Genomic DNA, 18738 nt, shown 5'->3' on the forward strand with positions numbered 1-18738 from the left:
AATAGGTCAATTTGCATAGGCACGCCCCTCGCGTGACGTCTCCTTCTGAAGTTTTATTTTCAATTCTCTCTCACAAGCCTGATAAACACGGCGGCGGGCGGGGCTAGTGTGGAAGTGGGCGCGACAAGTGTGAGAAATGGGCGTGACTTGTTCGCCAGTTCTCGCACACTCGACCGCTGACCTCCCGAGGGGACGGGACTGTGGAGCTTAATGGGCGTGGCCAGTGTGAGAAAAGGGCGTCGCCCGCATGATTTTTCACCGAGAGGCAGGCGTGGTCGTGCGCCTGGTGGGCGGGGCAAGCGGCGCTGCTGAGTAAATGCCGAGCTCGCCCTTCCTCCCCCCCAGTTTATAATGTGCGGCCACTTCCGCTGGCGGCTCAGAAGCGGTGCGATGATGGCGGAGCGCGGTCAGCTGCCTCCCGCTAAGCGGCTTTGCTGCAGACCAGGCTTCGGCTTGGCGTGCAGGCCGGGCCAGCGGGCAGGAGGAGCCCCCGGCGGCGGCCTGGCGGGGAAGACGCAGAACCCGGAGTCCCTGCTGGACATCGCGGCCCGGAAGGTGGCGGAGAAGTGGCCCTTCCAGCGGGTGGAGGAGCGCTTCGAGAGGATCCCCGAGCCCGTCCAGCGCCGCATCGTCTACTGGTCCTTCCCGCGGAGCGAACGGGAGATCTGCATGTACTCGTCCTTTAACACGGGCGGAGAGGACGGTGGGGCCCCCTCAGGGGGGGTGCCTGGGGCCACTGCCGGGGGGACGGCCGGCGCCTCAGGAGCTGCCACAGCGGCCGTGCCAGTGTCATCCGGGGAGAGCGGCGAGGAGAACCGCCTGCCCTTCCGCCGGGGGATCGCTCTGCTGGAGGGCGGCTGTGTGGACAATGTCCTGCAAGTGGGTGAGTCCCGGGAGTGTGTGCTGCTGTGTCACCCGGGTGTTCCCTGTCACAGCCCTGGGGTATGACCATTTCCTGTAACCTACAGCTGTCCTGGTCACCCCCACAGGATGGTGTGCTATGTGGCTCAGGGGTGTCCTGATCACCCCCACAGGATGGTGTGCTATGTGGCTCAGGGGTGTCCTGATTACCCTACTGGATTATGTGATATGGCACCCTGGGGTGTCCTGGCTACATCTCAGGATTGTGTGCTATGTCTGTTAGGGATATGTTGCCCAGCAATGTGATGTCGATCACCCCGATATAATGTGGGTGTCACCCTGGTGTCTTGTTGCTTTGTGGTATTGAGAACCCCAGGATTGTGGTATGTCAGTTTGGTGTCTGGTTCTCCACACAGGATTTTGTGGTATATGGGGTCACCCTGGTGTGTACAACTCCTTGAGGTGTCACTTTGGGGTATTCTGAGCACCCCAGAATTGTGGTATGTCACAGTATGGTGTCTTGATCTCCTCATGGGATTATGTGGTATGTGTGATATGTCTAGTACACATGATGCAATTTTCTGTCAGATTAAAGGTTGATTATTCATGATCGGTTTTCTGATTGATTTTGTATGGAAATGATTGGAAAATAGACCAGAAAAACAATCGGTATCAGATTGGACCTGTTGGAAATTGAAGACTGTTCAGTCTGATGCAAAATTGCATTTGTGTACTTGGCATTAGGAATATGTGAGTGGTCACTCTGGTGTTTACAACTCCCTGAGGTGTTGTCATCCTGGGGCATACTAGGATTGTTATGTCACAGTATGGTGTCCTGATCTCATTACAGGCTTGTGGTGTTGGCCTGGTGTCTCGCTCACCCACTGTTAAAGTGGTAAATCTGTGCTATCTCATCCACTGGTGTAATTACCCCTAGTCAGCCCTGGCTGTGTGGGCACCCTGGTGTTTTGATCACCCTTTCTGTTGTGACAGCCAGTATTATGGTTTGTGACTCAGGGCTGACTTGATTCCTATGTTACCTTCCACAGCCATCAGCAGTCCTCGGCAGTCTGTTCACCCTTTCATTTGTGGCATTAAAACGTGTATTATGTGTTTTAGAAATAGAACAGCCTCTATTTTGGCAGGCAGAATTTTAACGTCGCCCATGGGTAAAGGTGCCACTGATACAATCTTGATTGGACAATCTTGCCCCTTCCATGTAAGCAGAAAGGAACTAGTGGCTGGATAGTGTACTGGGTACTAAACGCAGAACAGAACATTTATATTGCGCTTTTCTCCTGGCGGACTCAAAGCGCCAGAGCTGCAGCTACTAGGACGCGCTCTATAGGCATTAGCCGTGTTAGGAAGACTTGCCCAAGGTCTCCTACTGAATAGGTGCTGGCTTACTGAACAGGCAGATGTCTCTGACACCTGAGACCTTTTGGTCCCCTTGAGTTTGCATCCTATATCCTACAAATTAGATCTGTCAAATGTAACCTAGTGGGTGCCATGATCACCCCATGTTACTTATACAAGCTGTAACTGAGATTTCCTATGCAACCTAGAGGCATCCCAATTCCACTTTGGTCATAGTGTGTGTGTTGTGAGCTTGAAGCAGTTTGTGCATAGTTTTGTTGCTTGTTTGGGAAGGATAATGATATGCAGATATAGTGAATTGGCTCAATAATTGCTGTGTCCAGCTTTATGGGTTGTTGAACATAGGCTTTATAACCTCCAGGTGGTCCTCTTTTTATCCTGTGCTATGGTAGCTAGGATTGTGTGCTGGTTGCATTGGGGTGATGGTGGGAGGGACCAGTCTTGATCACTCCATACTGACAGCTGAAGTTGCTGTGAAACCTGGGATTTCTTGCTAGCATTGCCATACAACATTAGGTTTATGCTCTTTGATGTAAATCTTCTGCCCCCACTGACTTCCAGCTGTGCTGAGTGAGCTGAGGTTGTCTGATGATCACCCCCCTCTTCCCAATGTGATGCCTAGAATTGTGCTGACTTATGAATTGGGGTTTCCTTATGTTTACCCCTGTACTAGCCAGGTTTGTCGCCTGACCCAGAGAGCCTGATGTCTCATGTCATCTAGGGCTGTTTCTCATGCTAGAGGGCTCCAGTTCTATGTACCGCCCTGTTATAATCTTTATTCTGTATTTTACATGGGTATGGAATACTGATGGAGTATGTCTTCCTTGACTTCTAGGATTGTTTGACCAGAGGGTCCCTTGTGTTAATCGCCCCTCCCTCATTTGACAGTCTTGAATGTTTACTGAGTGTCTACTGTTACCCCTCCCCCTTCCTGTGACATCCTGGATTTGATATGTGACCCAGGGGTTCCCTGTCCAGTTCTTCCCCTTCCGTCACTGACAGAATTGTATATCACCTGGGGGACCAATGTTTTTAAACAACCTTACTGCCAGGATTGTACGTGTTCCCCAGCAGGCAGCAGCCCCCCCCCCCACATGGGTAGCTAGCATTATGTAGCATGTCCAGGGTTTCTGGGGTCATATGGTTTGCTCAGTCAGTGAATGTTTTCTTGTTGCTGTTTTTCTTCAGTGCAAGTCCCCACGTAGCTTCAGTCTTGCATATCCCTGCAGAACCATACAGTATTCTGAGGATTTATGTTAATGTCTTCCCCATCCCTTGTTCTCACATAGGATTGTTGTTGTTCTCCCTGTCCCTGCTAACACTGGCATTAGGCAGCACCCCTCCATAGAGTGGCTAGGATTTAATTATATCTTTAGATGGTTGTGGCTTCCTGCTTTCTCCTGTTATCTGTCTGGATCTGCCAACATTCCTACTGAAAGATGAGGGACAAGTCTAGTTAGATGGGACATGCTGTATTTTCAGCAGAGCTGTGCCTGACCTACCTAAATCCAGGGGTTGGCCTCGACACCATGTCCTAGCAAAGGAGCAGCCCCCCACCTTTACCCCAGATCTGGGGAGAAATATAAGCAGAGAACAAAGGGAGGAATTTAAAGGGCAGCGCACAAGGAGGGGGGTTTAAATCTGCAGCCACACAATGCACTGCATACCCAAGTGTTTCCTGTTTTGAGCTTAAGCGCTGGTTTTTGTGTTCATTATTTTTTCTTTCTCCTTTGTCGTCTCCCTTGGCTTCTGTTAGTGTCAGGTACAACCTTGACTATGTCAGCAGATCACCGTATTCCTTTCTTATTTCCTACGTGATATCTGAGCTTTTTAGTTCTGTGGATACACATCCTCTCTAGTGTTCTGCTAGCTATTCTCCCATATTCTGTATAAATCTTTTTCGTAGAGGGTTGTCTTGTCTTAGGACTGTTCTCACTAATTGCCTGGAGGTGTCTTTTGGATTTGGGTGTCTGGGAGAAAGGAGAGGTCACACCTCCTGGTGGGTTGTGCTGCTTGATTGCTGGAGGTGCTTGACAGGATTGTGTGTGAAAGATGGAGAGGGGGTGGGAGGTTTGATCACACACCCCTGGGCTGTGCTGCTGCATTGTGCCAGGCAGCTCAGAATGGAGCTGTTTCTTGTCAGGACAAGGGAGTGCAGGGAAAACAATACCCACCTTTCATGTCCCCTTCCTCCTCCTTTATCCCTCTTCTTTCTATTTTTCCACCTCAAACCATCTTATTATAGAAGGTTTTCAGTGATACCCCCTTTTCTGTCTACTTTTGTCAGTGGCTTAGACAGGCAGAAGGGGCTGTCCAAACCTGTCCTGTCTACATTGCTCTCTGCGTACCTGTCTTGCTTTAGGGGATCTGCATTGTAAAGCCCGTCTCATAACTGGGATTTCCTCAGCTAATTTTAAGGCATGGTAGAGAGCATCAAGCTCTCACGAAGCAAAGAGATGGAGGGGGGAGGGGGGGGGTGTGTATTGGTTTTAAATAAATATCTAGAGCTATATTTGTTTTTCCTAGGAGGAGCAAGCCCTTTTTTCTGCCTTAGGTTTGCCATTTGTGCATGTCAAATAGCCATCAGGCATTCCCGGCCCGTTCTCTGTTTTTATGTTTGTGTCCCTTCAGTTTTGTTTTTTTGTCACTCCTCAAAAAAAGCCAAACAAAGAACGCTTTTTATTTCTTTTCAATGCCTGTTAAATAGAGACTTGACAAAGCCAGCTATGCTGATGATTTAAAGCTACAGTGTGCAATTTAGCTTCAAGGCTGTTTTGTGTTCTGAGAAGGGCCTGTGCTGTTTTGTCTGGCTTGAAGTGTCTCCTGTTAATGTTAGGTTTTTTTTTTTTTTTTTGTCCTTTTTATTGCAGTAAGCCAACTTCGTTCTGTTTTCTTTAAATCCAGTCTGTCTGCTCTGTGCTTGGCTCCAGATGCTATCTGCAAACGTGATTTTCTGCATGATCCATTTTTTTCTACCTCCTTAATGACTTATTAAACCTGTATCGGAAGCAGCCTACTCTGCTTGATCTGGGCTTGGTGCCGTTTCAGTCTGCCTAGAGTGCCTTTATCTCTGGCTAGACCTAGTACCTTCCTTTTACACTGTTTATCCAAGCGTACGGCTTTTTTATATAGATTTTTTTTTTCTCCTTATACTGGTTGAAAAGCTCCTGAGGTATATTTGTGGTGACTGTCAGCAACCCACCTCTTTCGGTTGGCACTGCCGAGGAGTTTTTGTCTGTGCTTGACTTTGCATGTAAGCAATGAGGGATGACAGCAAAGAGCTCACAGGGGAGGGTTTTTTGGCTGATTGCATTTAAGCCAGGAATCCATTGTAAAAATAAAGCCAAGGGGCAATAAAAGGAAAGATGCAATCTTATGGAGCCAGAAGTGCAAGCCAAGGATTTGTTGCTTTCAGCAGTGTGGAAAAAAAGTTCCTGTCTATAAACTATAAACCTGATTTTTTCCCTATTAGAGGAGGAGTGAATTTCTGCTTTCTTGTATTTTAACAGCAGCGGTTGACAATCCGGTTACTATTGAGTAGGCCTTAAAATGTCTGTGTGCAGTTCTGCGGTTGCTTTAGCGCAGCTTAAATGTTATCAGACAGTAGTCGTGTCTATTCTAATATTGAGCATATAGGCCTTGTAATTTAGGCTTTTACGTTTCATTTTTTTAAAGGGTGTGTTTTTTTTTTTTTTTTTTTTTTGTGATGGTAGCTGCTTTTACTTGCTTTTATACTGCCAAGGGCTCTTTTCCACTATGAAATGCGATTACGATCGCAATGGCGTATACTCAGTACAGTAAAGCTCAATCGCATCCAAAACGCAGCAGGTTGACTATTGCATTTTGACTAAAATCGCATCGCAATGGCATTGCACTAATGGAAATTGCTGCTGCAGTTTCCATTAGTTTAATGTACTTTGCGATCAGAATCAAATCGCAAATTGCAGGGTAGTGGAAAAAGGCCCTTAGCCTCATACGCTTTTTTTTTTTTTTGCGTTCTCGCTTCAGTGTCTCCCCCTTAAAACAGATGTGAGCTCAGAACTTCCTATCTGCTGTAATTTTTTTTTTTTCTGCAAAGCCGTTCCAAACCTAAAGTGCAGTGTCTCTACTTCCTGCTTTTATGGAAGCAGACATGTTAACATCCTGTGGTTTCAAATGAGTGCATCTTCCATGGCAGTCAGTTAAATCGGGGGGGGGGGGGGGGGGGATCAAATTACAACTTGTGATACAGATAAGGGGGAAATGCATGCAAGGTACTCTTGTTTTCCTTCTGATTAAAGGACCACTATTGCAAAAAATTTGTGAAATACATGTAAACCTATGCAAATAAGTACATTTCTTCCAGAGTAAAATAAGCCATAAATTACATTTTTCCTATGTTCCTGTCACTTACACTATAAATCTGACAGAACTAGCAGGTTTTGAACGAGTCTATCTCTTCATTGGTGATTCTCAGTATGGCCTTCTTTATAAAGACACTCCCTGAAAAGCATTTTATAGAAAGATTATATAAATCACTAACACGCGCTTAGTCAAATTTTAACACTTTATTTAAAATTAAATGTTATATCCTCAATCATTACCCACACACACACTTGTATTCCACATCCACACTCTCGAGAGGCCTCTCCACTTACTACAACCTCCTAGTCTATCCTCCTTTATAAAATTAATTGGATATATATTCCCTAAAAAAGTAATTAATTGCGTAATGGATCTTCCGTTTTAATCCCTTTAAAATTGTGTCGCCACTTATTTGCAAAAATGGAGGGAAAGAAAAAAGCGTTACTCCACTCTTAATTTTGTAGAAAATAGTAAATGTCACTTTTTAAAAGCTGGCGATATGGTTAAAACTCACAATTTCCTTATTGACAAGTTCATCATTTCTTTAGAGCAAAAAATGGAGGGGGGCAAAAAGCATTGCTTCACTCTTAGTTTGCAAAAAATATATAATGTCACTTTTTAAAGCTGGCGTTGTAGTTACAAACTCAGTTTCCTTTTTGGCAAGTGCATCACTTCTTTAGGGAGTCCCGTCCGTTATCTCCCCCGTGTGCAGTCAGCTTCTATGCCGCTCCGATCGTCCAGGGTTATCCCCTTCTGCCCGCCGCTTACCAGATAGACGTTATTGGACAGCCTGCGTCACTTCCACCTAGGTCACCGGAAGTCCGCTCGCTCCGTTCTTCCCGTCTTCTGTTTACTGGCTTATACTACTGTGGGTGACGTCACCTCTCTAAGCTATTTGGTACTTTGCTGGCGGTTGCTGCGCGCTAGCAGTACACCATTCCCAATGCTTATGTAGATTTATATGGGCATTCAGTTAGCTTGAATAGACACCTATTGTCTATTCAAGCTAACTGAATGCCCATATAAACCCACAGTAGTATAAGCCAGTAAACAGAAGACGGGAAGAACGGAGCGAGCGGACTTCCGGTGACCTAGGTGGAAGTGACGCAGGCTGTCCAATAACGTCTATCTGGTAAGCGGCGGGCAGAAGGGGATAACCCTGGACGATCGGAGCGGCATAGAAGCTGACTGCACACGGGGGAGATAACGGACGGGACTCCCTAAAGAAGTGATGCACTTGCCAAAAAGGAAACTGTGAGTTTGTAACTACAACGCCAGCTTTAAAAAGTGACATTATATATTTTTTGCAAACTAAGAGTGAAGCAATGCTTTTTGCCCCCCTCCATTTTTTGCTCTAAAGAAATGATGAACTTGTCAATAAGGAAATTGTGAGTTTTAACCATATCGCCAGCTTTTAAAAAGTGACATTTACTATTTTCTACAAAATTAAGAGTGGAGTAACGCTTTTTTCTTTCCCTCCATTTTTGCAAATAAGTGGCGACACAATTTTAAAGGGATTAAAACGGAAGATCCATTACGCAATTAATTACTTTTTTAGGGAATATATATCCAATTAATTTTATAAAGGAGGATAGACTAGGAGGTTGTAGTAAGTGGAGAGGCCTCTCGAGAGTGTGGATGTGGAATACAAGTGTGTGTGTGGGTAATGATTGAGGATATAACATTTAATTTTAAATAAAGTGTTAAAATTTGACTAAGCGCGTGTTAGTGATTTATATAATCTTCTAGTATCATTTTGAGGGTTGGGGAATCCCTCCACGCAACACGCAGCTTGTAGAATAGTAACCATTTCCAGCGCCGGAGAGTGTTCTATATAATTATATACAATTTTATAGAAAGATGCTGACCAGCCTCCCTGCTCGCTGCATACTTTTTGTGGCAGTTGGACAGAGCAACTGCCATTCACCAAGTGTTTTTAAAACTAAAGAAAACTCTGAGAATCCCCATGACAAAGATGGGCTAGTCCAAAACCTGTCAGCTCCGTCAAGTTTCTACCACCTACTGTAAGTGGCAGCAACATAGAAGAAATGTAATTTATGGCTCATTTTACTCTGGAAGAAATGTACTTCTTGTATGTGTTTAAATGTATTTTAATTTTTACTATTTTCGCAATAGTGGTCCTTTAAATGACAAGACAGTTGTAGTTTCGTTTTTAAATATTCAGATTATAGGCTTTTTTTAATTTAGGTTTTACTTTTTGATAGAATAGACGGTGGCTGCTTTATTTGCCTTATTTGTTCCTTGCACGGGCACAGCATCATACTTATACAGCCAGCGACTGATCCTTTGTGTTTTGGCTGCAGCATCTCCCCTTAAAACCTGACCGTGAACCTACAAACTGGCTGTTTTGGAAGGTGTTTAGTCGTAAGTGAAATTCAGTTTGCTTAAAGGGTGGTTGATGTTTGCGGATTGTGTATCCGGAATAGTTATCTTCGGGATAATGTGGAGGTTATATACACATGGCGGAGATGGTAAATATGTAGGAGTCACACACGATGGTTGTATGAATTAAGTTGAGCATGCCGTAGTCTCAGTACAAACAGTCAGAATATAGAGCTGTGAGGGATGCTGGATGGATTGTAATTACAGATTGAGTAATGCCTCAGGCAGGTGCTCTGTCAGTGAATCAGCACACCTTGTGTGAACTGCACAACCAGATGAGTCACTATGCTAGGGTGGAAGTATCTGTAGTGTGTACTATATTGACATCTGGATAGCTTGAACCTGGTTTATAGACCTCAACTGAGCATCATGATTTTGCTTTCCAGCTGGCTGCATGCACATTTGACCACCTTTTCTGAGTACTGCTGCAAAATGGTTATTGGCTCAATTTATTCATCAGCAGTGTTCTCACCATAAAGTTTTTTTTGTGTTTTTTTTTTTTTTCCCCCTTCTTCTTCTAGCTGGGTGGCATGAAAAAGTAGCTGGGTGGGACATGATGGGGGAAGGCAGGGCTGGCACAACTCTGCTTACAGCATAGGATGAGACAAGCCGATGATAGCTGGGTGGAGCACCTGGCTAAAAGAGCCTGGGGAAAACATTGTTCAGAATAATAGCAACTATCACAGCAATCTAAAGCTATTGCATGTGTATTTAGACAGTTTCCAACCTTCAAGATCTGTCTACATGGAGCGATGTTCCTTATCAATCGAGCCGCTGAAGCGGCTCGATTGATAAGATCCGTCAGGTCCGATTTTGACGCCGCTGATTCCCTGCTTGTTCTCCACAAGGGGACAATGGCAGGGAATCAAACGGAAGATGAGCGGGGCGGATCGAATCGGGCGGGTACGCGCGAGGATGCGGAAGAGGCGATCCGGCGGCTAATCGAGCCGCCGGATCGCCTCGTGTAGATCCGGCTCCAGATGTGATCGGCTTGTTGAATGGGATGAAGCTATTGCAGTTATCTTTAAACTATAAAATATTTAAAATTTATAAATTTACATTTACTGAGTTAAGTCCCACATTTCATGTTTGGTCAGCATTGGGATCAGTGTGTTTATATGGCTTGTGGATTTTTTTTTTTGCTTTCATACATTTCGTTTATAAATTGTCAACTAAATTGTCAACATACTACGCAGCAGTGGACAATTCATGCAATGGTACAAAGCCTGGCAGATGTAACAAGGTTTTACAACCTAGGGCAACGTTTACAAGGCAAGCAGGGTACAAGATGCGTGATCACAGGATACATTTTTATAAAGAGGTTTATTATCAAACAAGTACACAGCTCTGATTGCAGATACTGGTAGCTGAATTAAAACCGTTCTTCCTCTCTCTCCTAATCCTGGCAATGTCATGTGATCATTGTATTGGTACCGGCCACACACTGTACTCATCATTAGTATTCAGTTTCCTGGGCCTGTTCTCAAGCTTCCCCAGCACTTCATTTTGCAGTTTGTTGAGGCTGGGCTAGTTCTGTGCACCTCATATTTTAAGTAGGTTTGAAAAAATGATATTGGTGCATTGCTGTTTATGCTTAATTCTGATTCATAATTCAAATTGTTTTTGGGTCTGTCACGTATGGTGATGCTGCTTATTACACTCCTGTAGGTGTGAGCTGTTAACCTTGATTTTTGATGCTGACATGTATAGGTTCATAAACCCTGCTGTCTTTGTTTTATGTGCGCGTGGACTGATTTGTGACTGCTTGTTATGCAGTGAATGCATGCTTGGTTGCACTTGGCTAAGCCAATTTCCTTTCCCGTCAAACATTTGATAATATAAGGGACTGCACCACTATCTAGTAATCTGAATTAGTGAGACTGGAGGTAGGGGGTGACAAGTGGGTTTGACTTTGGCTCTTATTAGTCCCTCCCTTATGAGCTGCTTTGATAAATCAGTTTAACCCGTTGACTGCTCCATTCTAAAGGTTCGTATACACGTCCGATAAAGATCGTTCGTTACGAACGATTCGTGACGTTTACACGATATTCAAATTAGACCAAAAAGATCGTTCGTAATGAACGATTGTGTACACACGTGAACGATATAAGTATAAAGTACTGAACGACGAACGATTAAAAAATGCGTGCGCAAACGGAAGTGACGTTATGACAGGCAATAAGAACATGCGTTATCGGACGATCTTTGTACACACTGCAACGATTGAACGATTATCTTTCGAAAAAATCCGCCGGGTTGGATCGGTCCGATTGAACGATAACGATCGTTATCGTTCACAAAAACGATCGTTCACACTTTTTGAACGCACGATTATCGTTCCGATTGTCGTTATCATTCGTTTTTGAACGATCGTTATCGTACGTGTGTACTCAGCTTTAGCCCCATTGGTCGTTGGGAAAGGTTTGCAGGTCAATGATGAATCTTCCTATCTTGCTGCCACATAGTTTGCTAGCAGCGCAGACCTTGGTTGGGGCTACTGTAATCCATGTGTCCCATAATAATTTTACATTTTTTACTTTAGAGGAGCGGTCAGCCATACTATCTAAAGTCTCAGGAAAAAACACACACTACTTTTTTTTTTTTCCCCTCTACTTAAGATATGTATTGCTTTGTCCACGTTTTTTATTTTAGTGCTTTTTCTAGTTAAAATGGGAAATACTAAGTATTTTCTCTTTTGTGTGGCTATTTTGAAGCCAATTCTGATGTCATTTCCTGCTGGTCTCCTCTGCCTGACTTGCCCACCCTTCACTATAAGTGGCCAATATTTCTCATGCGGATACAATGCAATCAGAGAGGAATAGAGGTGTGGGAGGGGAAAACGGGAGGGAAAGGGGCTTCAGCCAATCAGGCTGCATTGGATAAGTCTGAGGGGGGAGTACAAAAGCAAAAAGACAACCCAACATGCCCTGCAACTTCCTTTTTGTGTATACCAAATAAGAGACAGGTAACCTGGGAGAATGATCATCAATCAACAAGAAAACTGATTTTACATTTTGGATTGCCTGGTAAGCATCCTTATTTGTTTACCAGATAAAAATAAAGAATTGATTTTTGATGTTATGCCAGACAGTTACTCCGTTACAGCTGTCTATGGTATGGGTTCTTCAGTTTTCTGCTCTCATGATGTCAATTCTTCTGTTTTATACACGAAAATAACATCATCGCGACGGGATCAGGCCGTTGGTATTGGTGGGTTGTTCGTAAGTCGGGTGTCTGTAAACTGGGGACTATCTGCATTGGAAAAGTGAAAGGAGTTTGTAACCTTGCTATTAAAATAAAAAAAATTGGGGCACTTGCTGATTGCAACTGTGGAACAGCTGTGTACACCTGTCATAGGAGAAATATGGAAGCAGCCATTGCTGACCTCTTGAAAATGCAAACTGCTTTACTGAAATGCTGATCTGTGGTTATAAAACTGAGTCACTTGCGTGGAGGTTAGAATACATGGTTTGTAGATTTAGATATTGCCAGAGGTTAAGCCTGAACGATCTCTACCACTAAAACAGTCATGAATGTTCTGGTAAAGACCACCAAATCACAAAGCTGCTTCTTAGGGCAGTGATGGCTAACCTTGGCAGTCTGTGGTGGAACTAAAAGTCCCATGAGGCATTGCAATACTCTGATAGCTCTAAGTATAACTTGGGGAGGCAGAGGCATGCTGGGATTTGTAGTTTTCACAGCTGGAGTGCCAAGGTTAGCCATCACTGTCTTAGGGTATCTTTTATATTTCTTGCACTTCTCAGTGGTGGAATAGCAGTCAGGTCATCAGTGCATCTCATTACTAACCTCCTCTGATTTTCTTTGCGTGTACCCTAGGTGTACCCATACTTCATACTGTTACGTAAAATGGTACGTAAAATGGTCTTCTGGTTTCGGGCAGTCATTTTAGAATGGTCAGGGTAGAATGATTGTTAGGCTCAACAGTTGACCAACTCAACTTGTTCACATTACAAGAGCTTTTTAAGTGCTAGTGATTTTTGAAAAGCTCTTGCTAATGCAATGCTATGGGGGACTTTTACAAAATCACATCGCTCCAGTCAGGACAGACAGGATAACATTAGCAAGAGCTTGTAAAATCTCAAAGTGCTTAGTAAAGCTCTTGTAGTGTCAACAAGCCCTCAGGCCTGGAACCCACTGAAATACGCAAAACGCAACCGCTAGCGTTTTGTCTGAGCGGTTTGCAAGCGGATTCATGCGCGTTTTGGGTTGTTTTACAACATTGTATTTTTTTCCCCAGCGGGTGCCTAGCGTTTTGCGTTTTGCGTTTTTATCCTGATTGGTCCTGTGAATTATTTTTCATTTTGTTAGTGTGCTGAACCGCAAAACGCTAGCAGAACCGCTCAGTTTAGGTTTTGCTGAGCGTTTCTGCTAGCGTTTCAATACTTTACATTGAAGCGCTAACGCTCCCAAAATGCTGCATGTCCTGCGTTTGCGTTTCTGGGAAACGCAAACGCTCCTGTGGAAGTTGCCCCATCCATTAACATCAGCTGAGCGTTTTGGCAAAACGCTAGCGTATCGCAGCGCTGCCAAAATGCTCAAAAAAACGCTCTTGTGGGTTCCAGCCCTCAAAGTGGATCTGAACTCTTGCACAGGACAGAGGGAAACGTAGAGAAATGCCCCTGTATGTATTTTGAGAGTTTAGCCTGTTTAGTTCCCCCTCATTTGTGTCTAATCACAAGTTGTAATCTGATCTTTCGCCTGGGTCACATGACTGCCACAGCAGAGATAGCAGATAAGCCCATTTGAAAGCACAGGCTGTTAACAATGTCTGCTTCCATGAATCAGGAAGTATACATAGTGCAGATTTATTATATTCATTTTTAGGATTTGTATCTGCTGTACCTAAAATCTGTCTGTTTAAAGGTTATTATGCTGTTTATCTTTTAGAGCAGAGGGGACGTTCTGAGTACAGGTCCACTTTAAGTGGGGCTGTGGAGTCAGTCTAATGGTTCCCACACGGTACAATAAAAACGTTCGATTTTCCAGTTTGTTCGATCCAAATGATCGGATCGAACGATTATCATTTTTTTTTTCCCCAGAAAAATCTGATCGACATGCTGGAAAAATCTTTATTCGATCGAACAGAATAATCAAACTAATTATCTATCTAATAATAAAAAAAAAATGAAATTGTACCATGTATGGCCACCATTAGAGTCAAAAGCAATCTGGCTACCTGGTGTCTGTTTCATAAAGAGTCGGATGATTTTGTAGACTCCACAGCCCTGCAGCTAAGTTTGTGTCAGATACACGGCCTGCAGGCTGAATTGGGCCCTGGAGAGCAGGAAGAGGAGCCCCCTCCCCAGTCACTGTAGTTTGAAACTGATCAATAAATGTTAAATCATAATAAACAATTTGGCCCAACATGAGGTGTCATGTATGCTTTATGCAGTTCTGTAAGGAAGATGTGAAAACAGCTGCAGATCTGCAAACTCCAACTGTATTACTAAAATAACTTGTTGCTGGGTGTAAGTTTAGTCTTTCACACTAGGCCTGAAAGATAAATAGAATTTCAACCAAATTGGCGATCACCACTTTGAAATCGTCAAAGCGGCAATTTTCACGATTACATAATTTCCGCATGGGGAAGTTTTGAAGAAGTGGCTTCAAATTTGCCCCAAGTCCTGGCGTGTTAATACCGCAGCATCGACAATGTTGGACATACATTTTGTGAGTCCAACGCTGTTCGTCCTCTCGCAGACTGCCGGCTCTTGTGCACGGTATACTTCCTGGTTCCTGTATGTCACATGACACAGAGCCTGCAGGAGGCGAAGTGAATAGACTGGCATCTCTGAACTCATGCTGGAAGGTATGTAAAGCACTGCTGCAGCTTGGGGGCACCGAGACAGAGTGGGCACACAGAGCAGACACAGACACACAAAGGGGTGCAAGAGAGAGACCTAGAGGGAGCACAAAGACAGAGGGGGAACAAAGCTTGATTTGAAGAAAATCTTGATTTTGGACAGAAATCGCTCAATTTTTTTTCCTAAAATCGTTCAGGCCACAACATTTTGGTACTTATAATACTGCTTGTTACCACAAATTGAAGTAAAGGCACATTTCCCCAATAAAAGGCATATACATACGATTTCGACTTGTAAAAATCAATTTTGCCACTGCTTTCAAATGCAGTGGCAGAATAGCGCTGACATCTTCTGCAGCACTGTACAGAGTATATATTGTCTTATATCTCAACTCCCTAATAGAGGCTCACAGATCTATTCCCTACCATAATCCTGTCCTATACATGTATCGTGTGGTGCATGTATCTTAGTCTAGGGCCAGTTTAGAAGGAAGCCATATCTCAACTCCCTAATAGAGGCTCACAGATCTATTCCCTACCATAATCCTGTCCTATACATGTATCGTGTGGTGCATGTATCTTAGTCTAGGGCCAGTTTAGAAGGAAGCCAATTGACTTATCTGTAGGTTTTTGGGATTAGGCAAGAAACCGGAGTGCCTGGAGGAAACCCCCACAGACATGGGGAGAACATACAAACTCTGTGCAGATAGTGCCCTGGCTGGGATACGAACTAGTGACCTAGTGCTGCAAAGCATGAGAGCTAACCACTATGCCACCGTGCTGCCCAAAATTAAGCAGTTGTCTAGTCTTGGTGACAATACTAATTTTTTTTTTTCCTAATTTTCTCACTCTAGTCACAAAGATGTAGAAGAGACTGCGTGATATTTCCTAAAATAAAGCACAAATTGGGCAACTAAGTTTACCGGCAACATCTGCATATCTTAGTAGGAACTGAAACCACAATGGGGATAAACAAGCTCTGATTGCAATTGGGCAATACTTCCACAGATGTACAAAATGTTGTTCCTTATGTTTTGGGGTAAGGTAAAGAGCATGCCAGGTCAAAGGGGGTGGGAATTGTTCACAGCATATCTGAGGGACAGTTAGAGAGAAGGAAGACAGAGGGGCGGGGGAGAGGAGGCGATTCGGGCTGACAGAAGCATGTGAGGCAGAGCTGCAGCTCATAGCCCTGCCTCACACAAGCGCTGCCTGGATTGCCCCCCCCCCCCCCCAGGGAGTTTGGGGGTATTTAGTTAGATTAGAGCAGCGGGGTTGCGGCGGTTTAGGTAGGGTTATTATGTTATGTTATTATGTTAAACACTTATTAAATGTTTTTTGAGACTTCAGAGTCTCTTTACAGAGGAACTATTGTAAACCCAAAATTTCTTGTTTACAATATTCATTTATAGATGGTCCGTGTTTGCCCATTGTAAAATCTTTCCTCTGCCTGATTTACCTTCTGAAATGTATCACTGGTGTTGACATCTTTAAGGTGCGTACACACACTACGGCGCCAACAACTGGTCCGTCAGACCCTCCCGCTGGGCGGTCTTTCAGGCGACAGTAGCGCGTGTGTATGCGCTGTCGGTGGACTGAGGCTGTTTCTGAACGATCCGTCTTATAAGTCCGCTGACTGCGCGTACACGCGCTACTGACGCCTGAAAAGTCCGCCCAGCGGGAGGGTCTGACGGACCCGTCGTTGGGGGCCGTAGTGCGTGTGTACGCACCTTAAGTTCTGCCAGGGGATCTTTACGGTTCTTGGTTCAGGTGTAATATTTAAAGTAAACTGAGCACTTGGGTGCTTTTAAATTCAACAAGCTGCTTCTAAGCTCTATCAGATGCACATCCTGTAATGTGGGGTGGGGGGGGGGGGGGGGGCGCTGGTGCAACAAGCTTCACTTACCTATTTGGGGGCTGCTTGTAACTCCCCCTCCCCCACCCCATTTTTGTTGGTCTCAATCTGTCTCTCTGCAGCAACTTGGAAGTACGTACTTATGTGCTGCAGCAGCTGTAGCACATGCCTGGAGATGTAGTTCATAAATGTGATTACTTTTCATGACTGGGAGATGTAATCACATTAATGGACTGCATCTCCTGGCATGATTTGCAGTGGTCAAGGTCTCATGACTTCACCACAGGTACTCAAGCTGTGGCACAGGGACAGCAGTGGCTGGATAGTGTACTGGTGAAGGGCTCTGCCTCTGACACAGGATACCAGGGTTCAAATATATCAGGGCTTCCTGTTCAGTAAGCCAGCGCCTATTCAGTAGGAGACCTTGGGCAAGACTCCATAACACAGTTACTGCGCCCCCGTGTCTACAGCTCTGGTGCTTTGAGTATGCCAGGAGGAAAGCGTAATATAAATGTTCTGTCTTGTCTAGATGGAGGCCTGCATATAGGCACAGGGCTGAGGCAGCCCCTGTAGGTCCGTGAATGCTTGTTGCTCTTAGGTGGAGGTTTGTTTGATGGGTCTGTAAAACTTGGTGCCAAGATCCTTTTTAAAGTGCTGGCAGTTTGTGTAGGTGAATTGAATTTGTATTGTGCAAAAAGGCTCATGGTCTATATACAGTGGTTGCTGAAGCCATTTACTCTAGATAAAGCCAAGTAATACTTGTTGAAACGTTGACAAACTTCACAGTACCAGCCTGTTTGGTTGTTTCCATTCAGTTACATTTCCCAGGCTGTGAAAATAAACCTTTTCCAGTGCACTTCTGGTGACCTTTTCTTGTAAATAGAAGCCTTGCTCAGTCATTGCTGTGATACTCTGCTGGGCAGGAGTATAGTGTTATCATCAACCTTGAGTGGTTCTGGCTATACACTGGAGATCAATGCATTCCCTCAGCCCTGCATGGTTTCAAGGCCCAGTGATTAATGGCAGCATTATGGAGGCTCTTGACTCCATAATGGCTGCGCTTTGCACACTAGTGACTTGGGTATTGTTTTAACAATCTTTTTTTTTTTTTTTTTTTTTTTTTATCATAAATGCATTTTTTTTTTTCTTAGAAGCAGTTAAAGGTCAGTTGTCTTTGTAACTTGCAGTCCCTTTATGAGTAAGTTCTCTGGTAACATACAATTTCCTTCCAACTGCCAGTTTCACATGAGAATAACAACGCACACGGACTATTCTTCTCACCATTAATTTGGGTCAAATGATAGTCTTGCATGCCTGAGTGCTTTCATTTCATTAGCTGATGCCCCAGAGTGGGAGGATGTTTTTGTAATGTTTAAATGGAAAGAAAAACTAACCATGCTGACGAGAGGGGAACGAAAGTGTTTGTATATGGTCTGCGTATACGCATTGTCAGCATGGCGTTGTTAAAGGGGAACTCCAGTTACAGAAGTGGTATTACAGCTTTCCAGCTTAAATTCAATAGCTCTTTACAAACTGTAGCTTGCAAAGAACATCTATGTAGGAACATGTGCCACAAACCTGAATTCCTCCTGGATTACCCTAAGGGTTCAATTCACAAAGCATTACAGCATGTTTTAAAAGATACCCTAGGTGACATGTGTTAGACATGTGTATGTACAGTGCCAAGCACACAAATAACTGCTGTTTATTTTTTTTTCTTTGAAAGAGTTAATCAGGTAGGTAAGTGGCAGTTCTTGTCAGTCAGGACTGGGTCAGACTACAGTGTGACCCTCACTGATGAGAAATTGCATCTATAAAATACTTTCCTAGCAAAAAATAGCTTCTGAGAGCAGGACGGAGATAAAAAGGGTCAATAGTTCATAGATTTTAGCTCTAGAATACTTCAAAGAATGTGTCTGCGCTAAAACAAAACAGTAAAGACTTAAAGTAGATTTTAAACATAAAGCAAAACTATAGAATATCTTAGAGGAGATGCGTTTTTTTTTTTTCCCACTTTGGGTGTCCTTTTAAGGCCTACTTTACGAGTAATTGTATAAGATCTTGAGCGGTTGCAAAA

General features: G+C 44.0%; 1 protein-coding gene across 1 annotated transcript in view; it reads left to right on the forward strand.

Moving 5' to 3' along the window:
- The first annotated feature begins 350 nt into the window (after window positions 1-350).
- ZSWIM6 (zinc finger SWIM-type containing 6) overlaps window positions 351-18738 on the forward strand; it is a 200836-nt gene continuing 182448 nt past the window's right edge. The window contains exon 1 of the mRNA XM_068249615.1: window positions 351-883. Within this exon, the coding sequence (XP_068105716.1) occupies window positions 352-883 (532 nt within the window). The 5' untranslated portion in view covers window position 351. The remainder of the gene's footprint in view (window positions 884-18738) is intronic.

The sequence above is a fragment of the Hyperolius riggenbachi genome, chromosome 1 (genome assembly GCF_040937935.1).
Source record: "Hyperolius riggenbachi isolate aHypRig1 chromosome 1, aHypRig1.pri, whole genome shotgun sequence".
NCBI classification, from domain to species: domain Eukaryota; kingdom Metazoa; phylum Chordata; class Amphibia; order Anura; family Hyperoliidae; genus Hyperolius; species Hyperolius riggenbachi.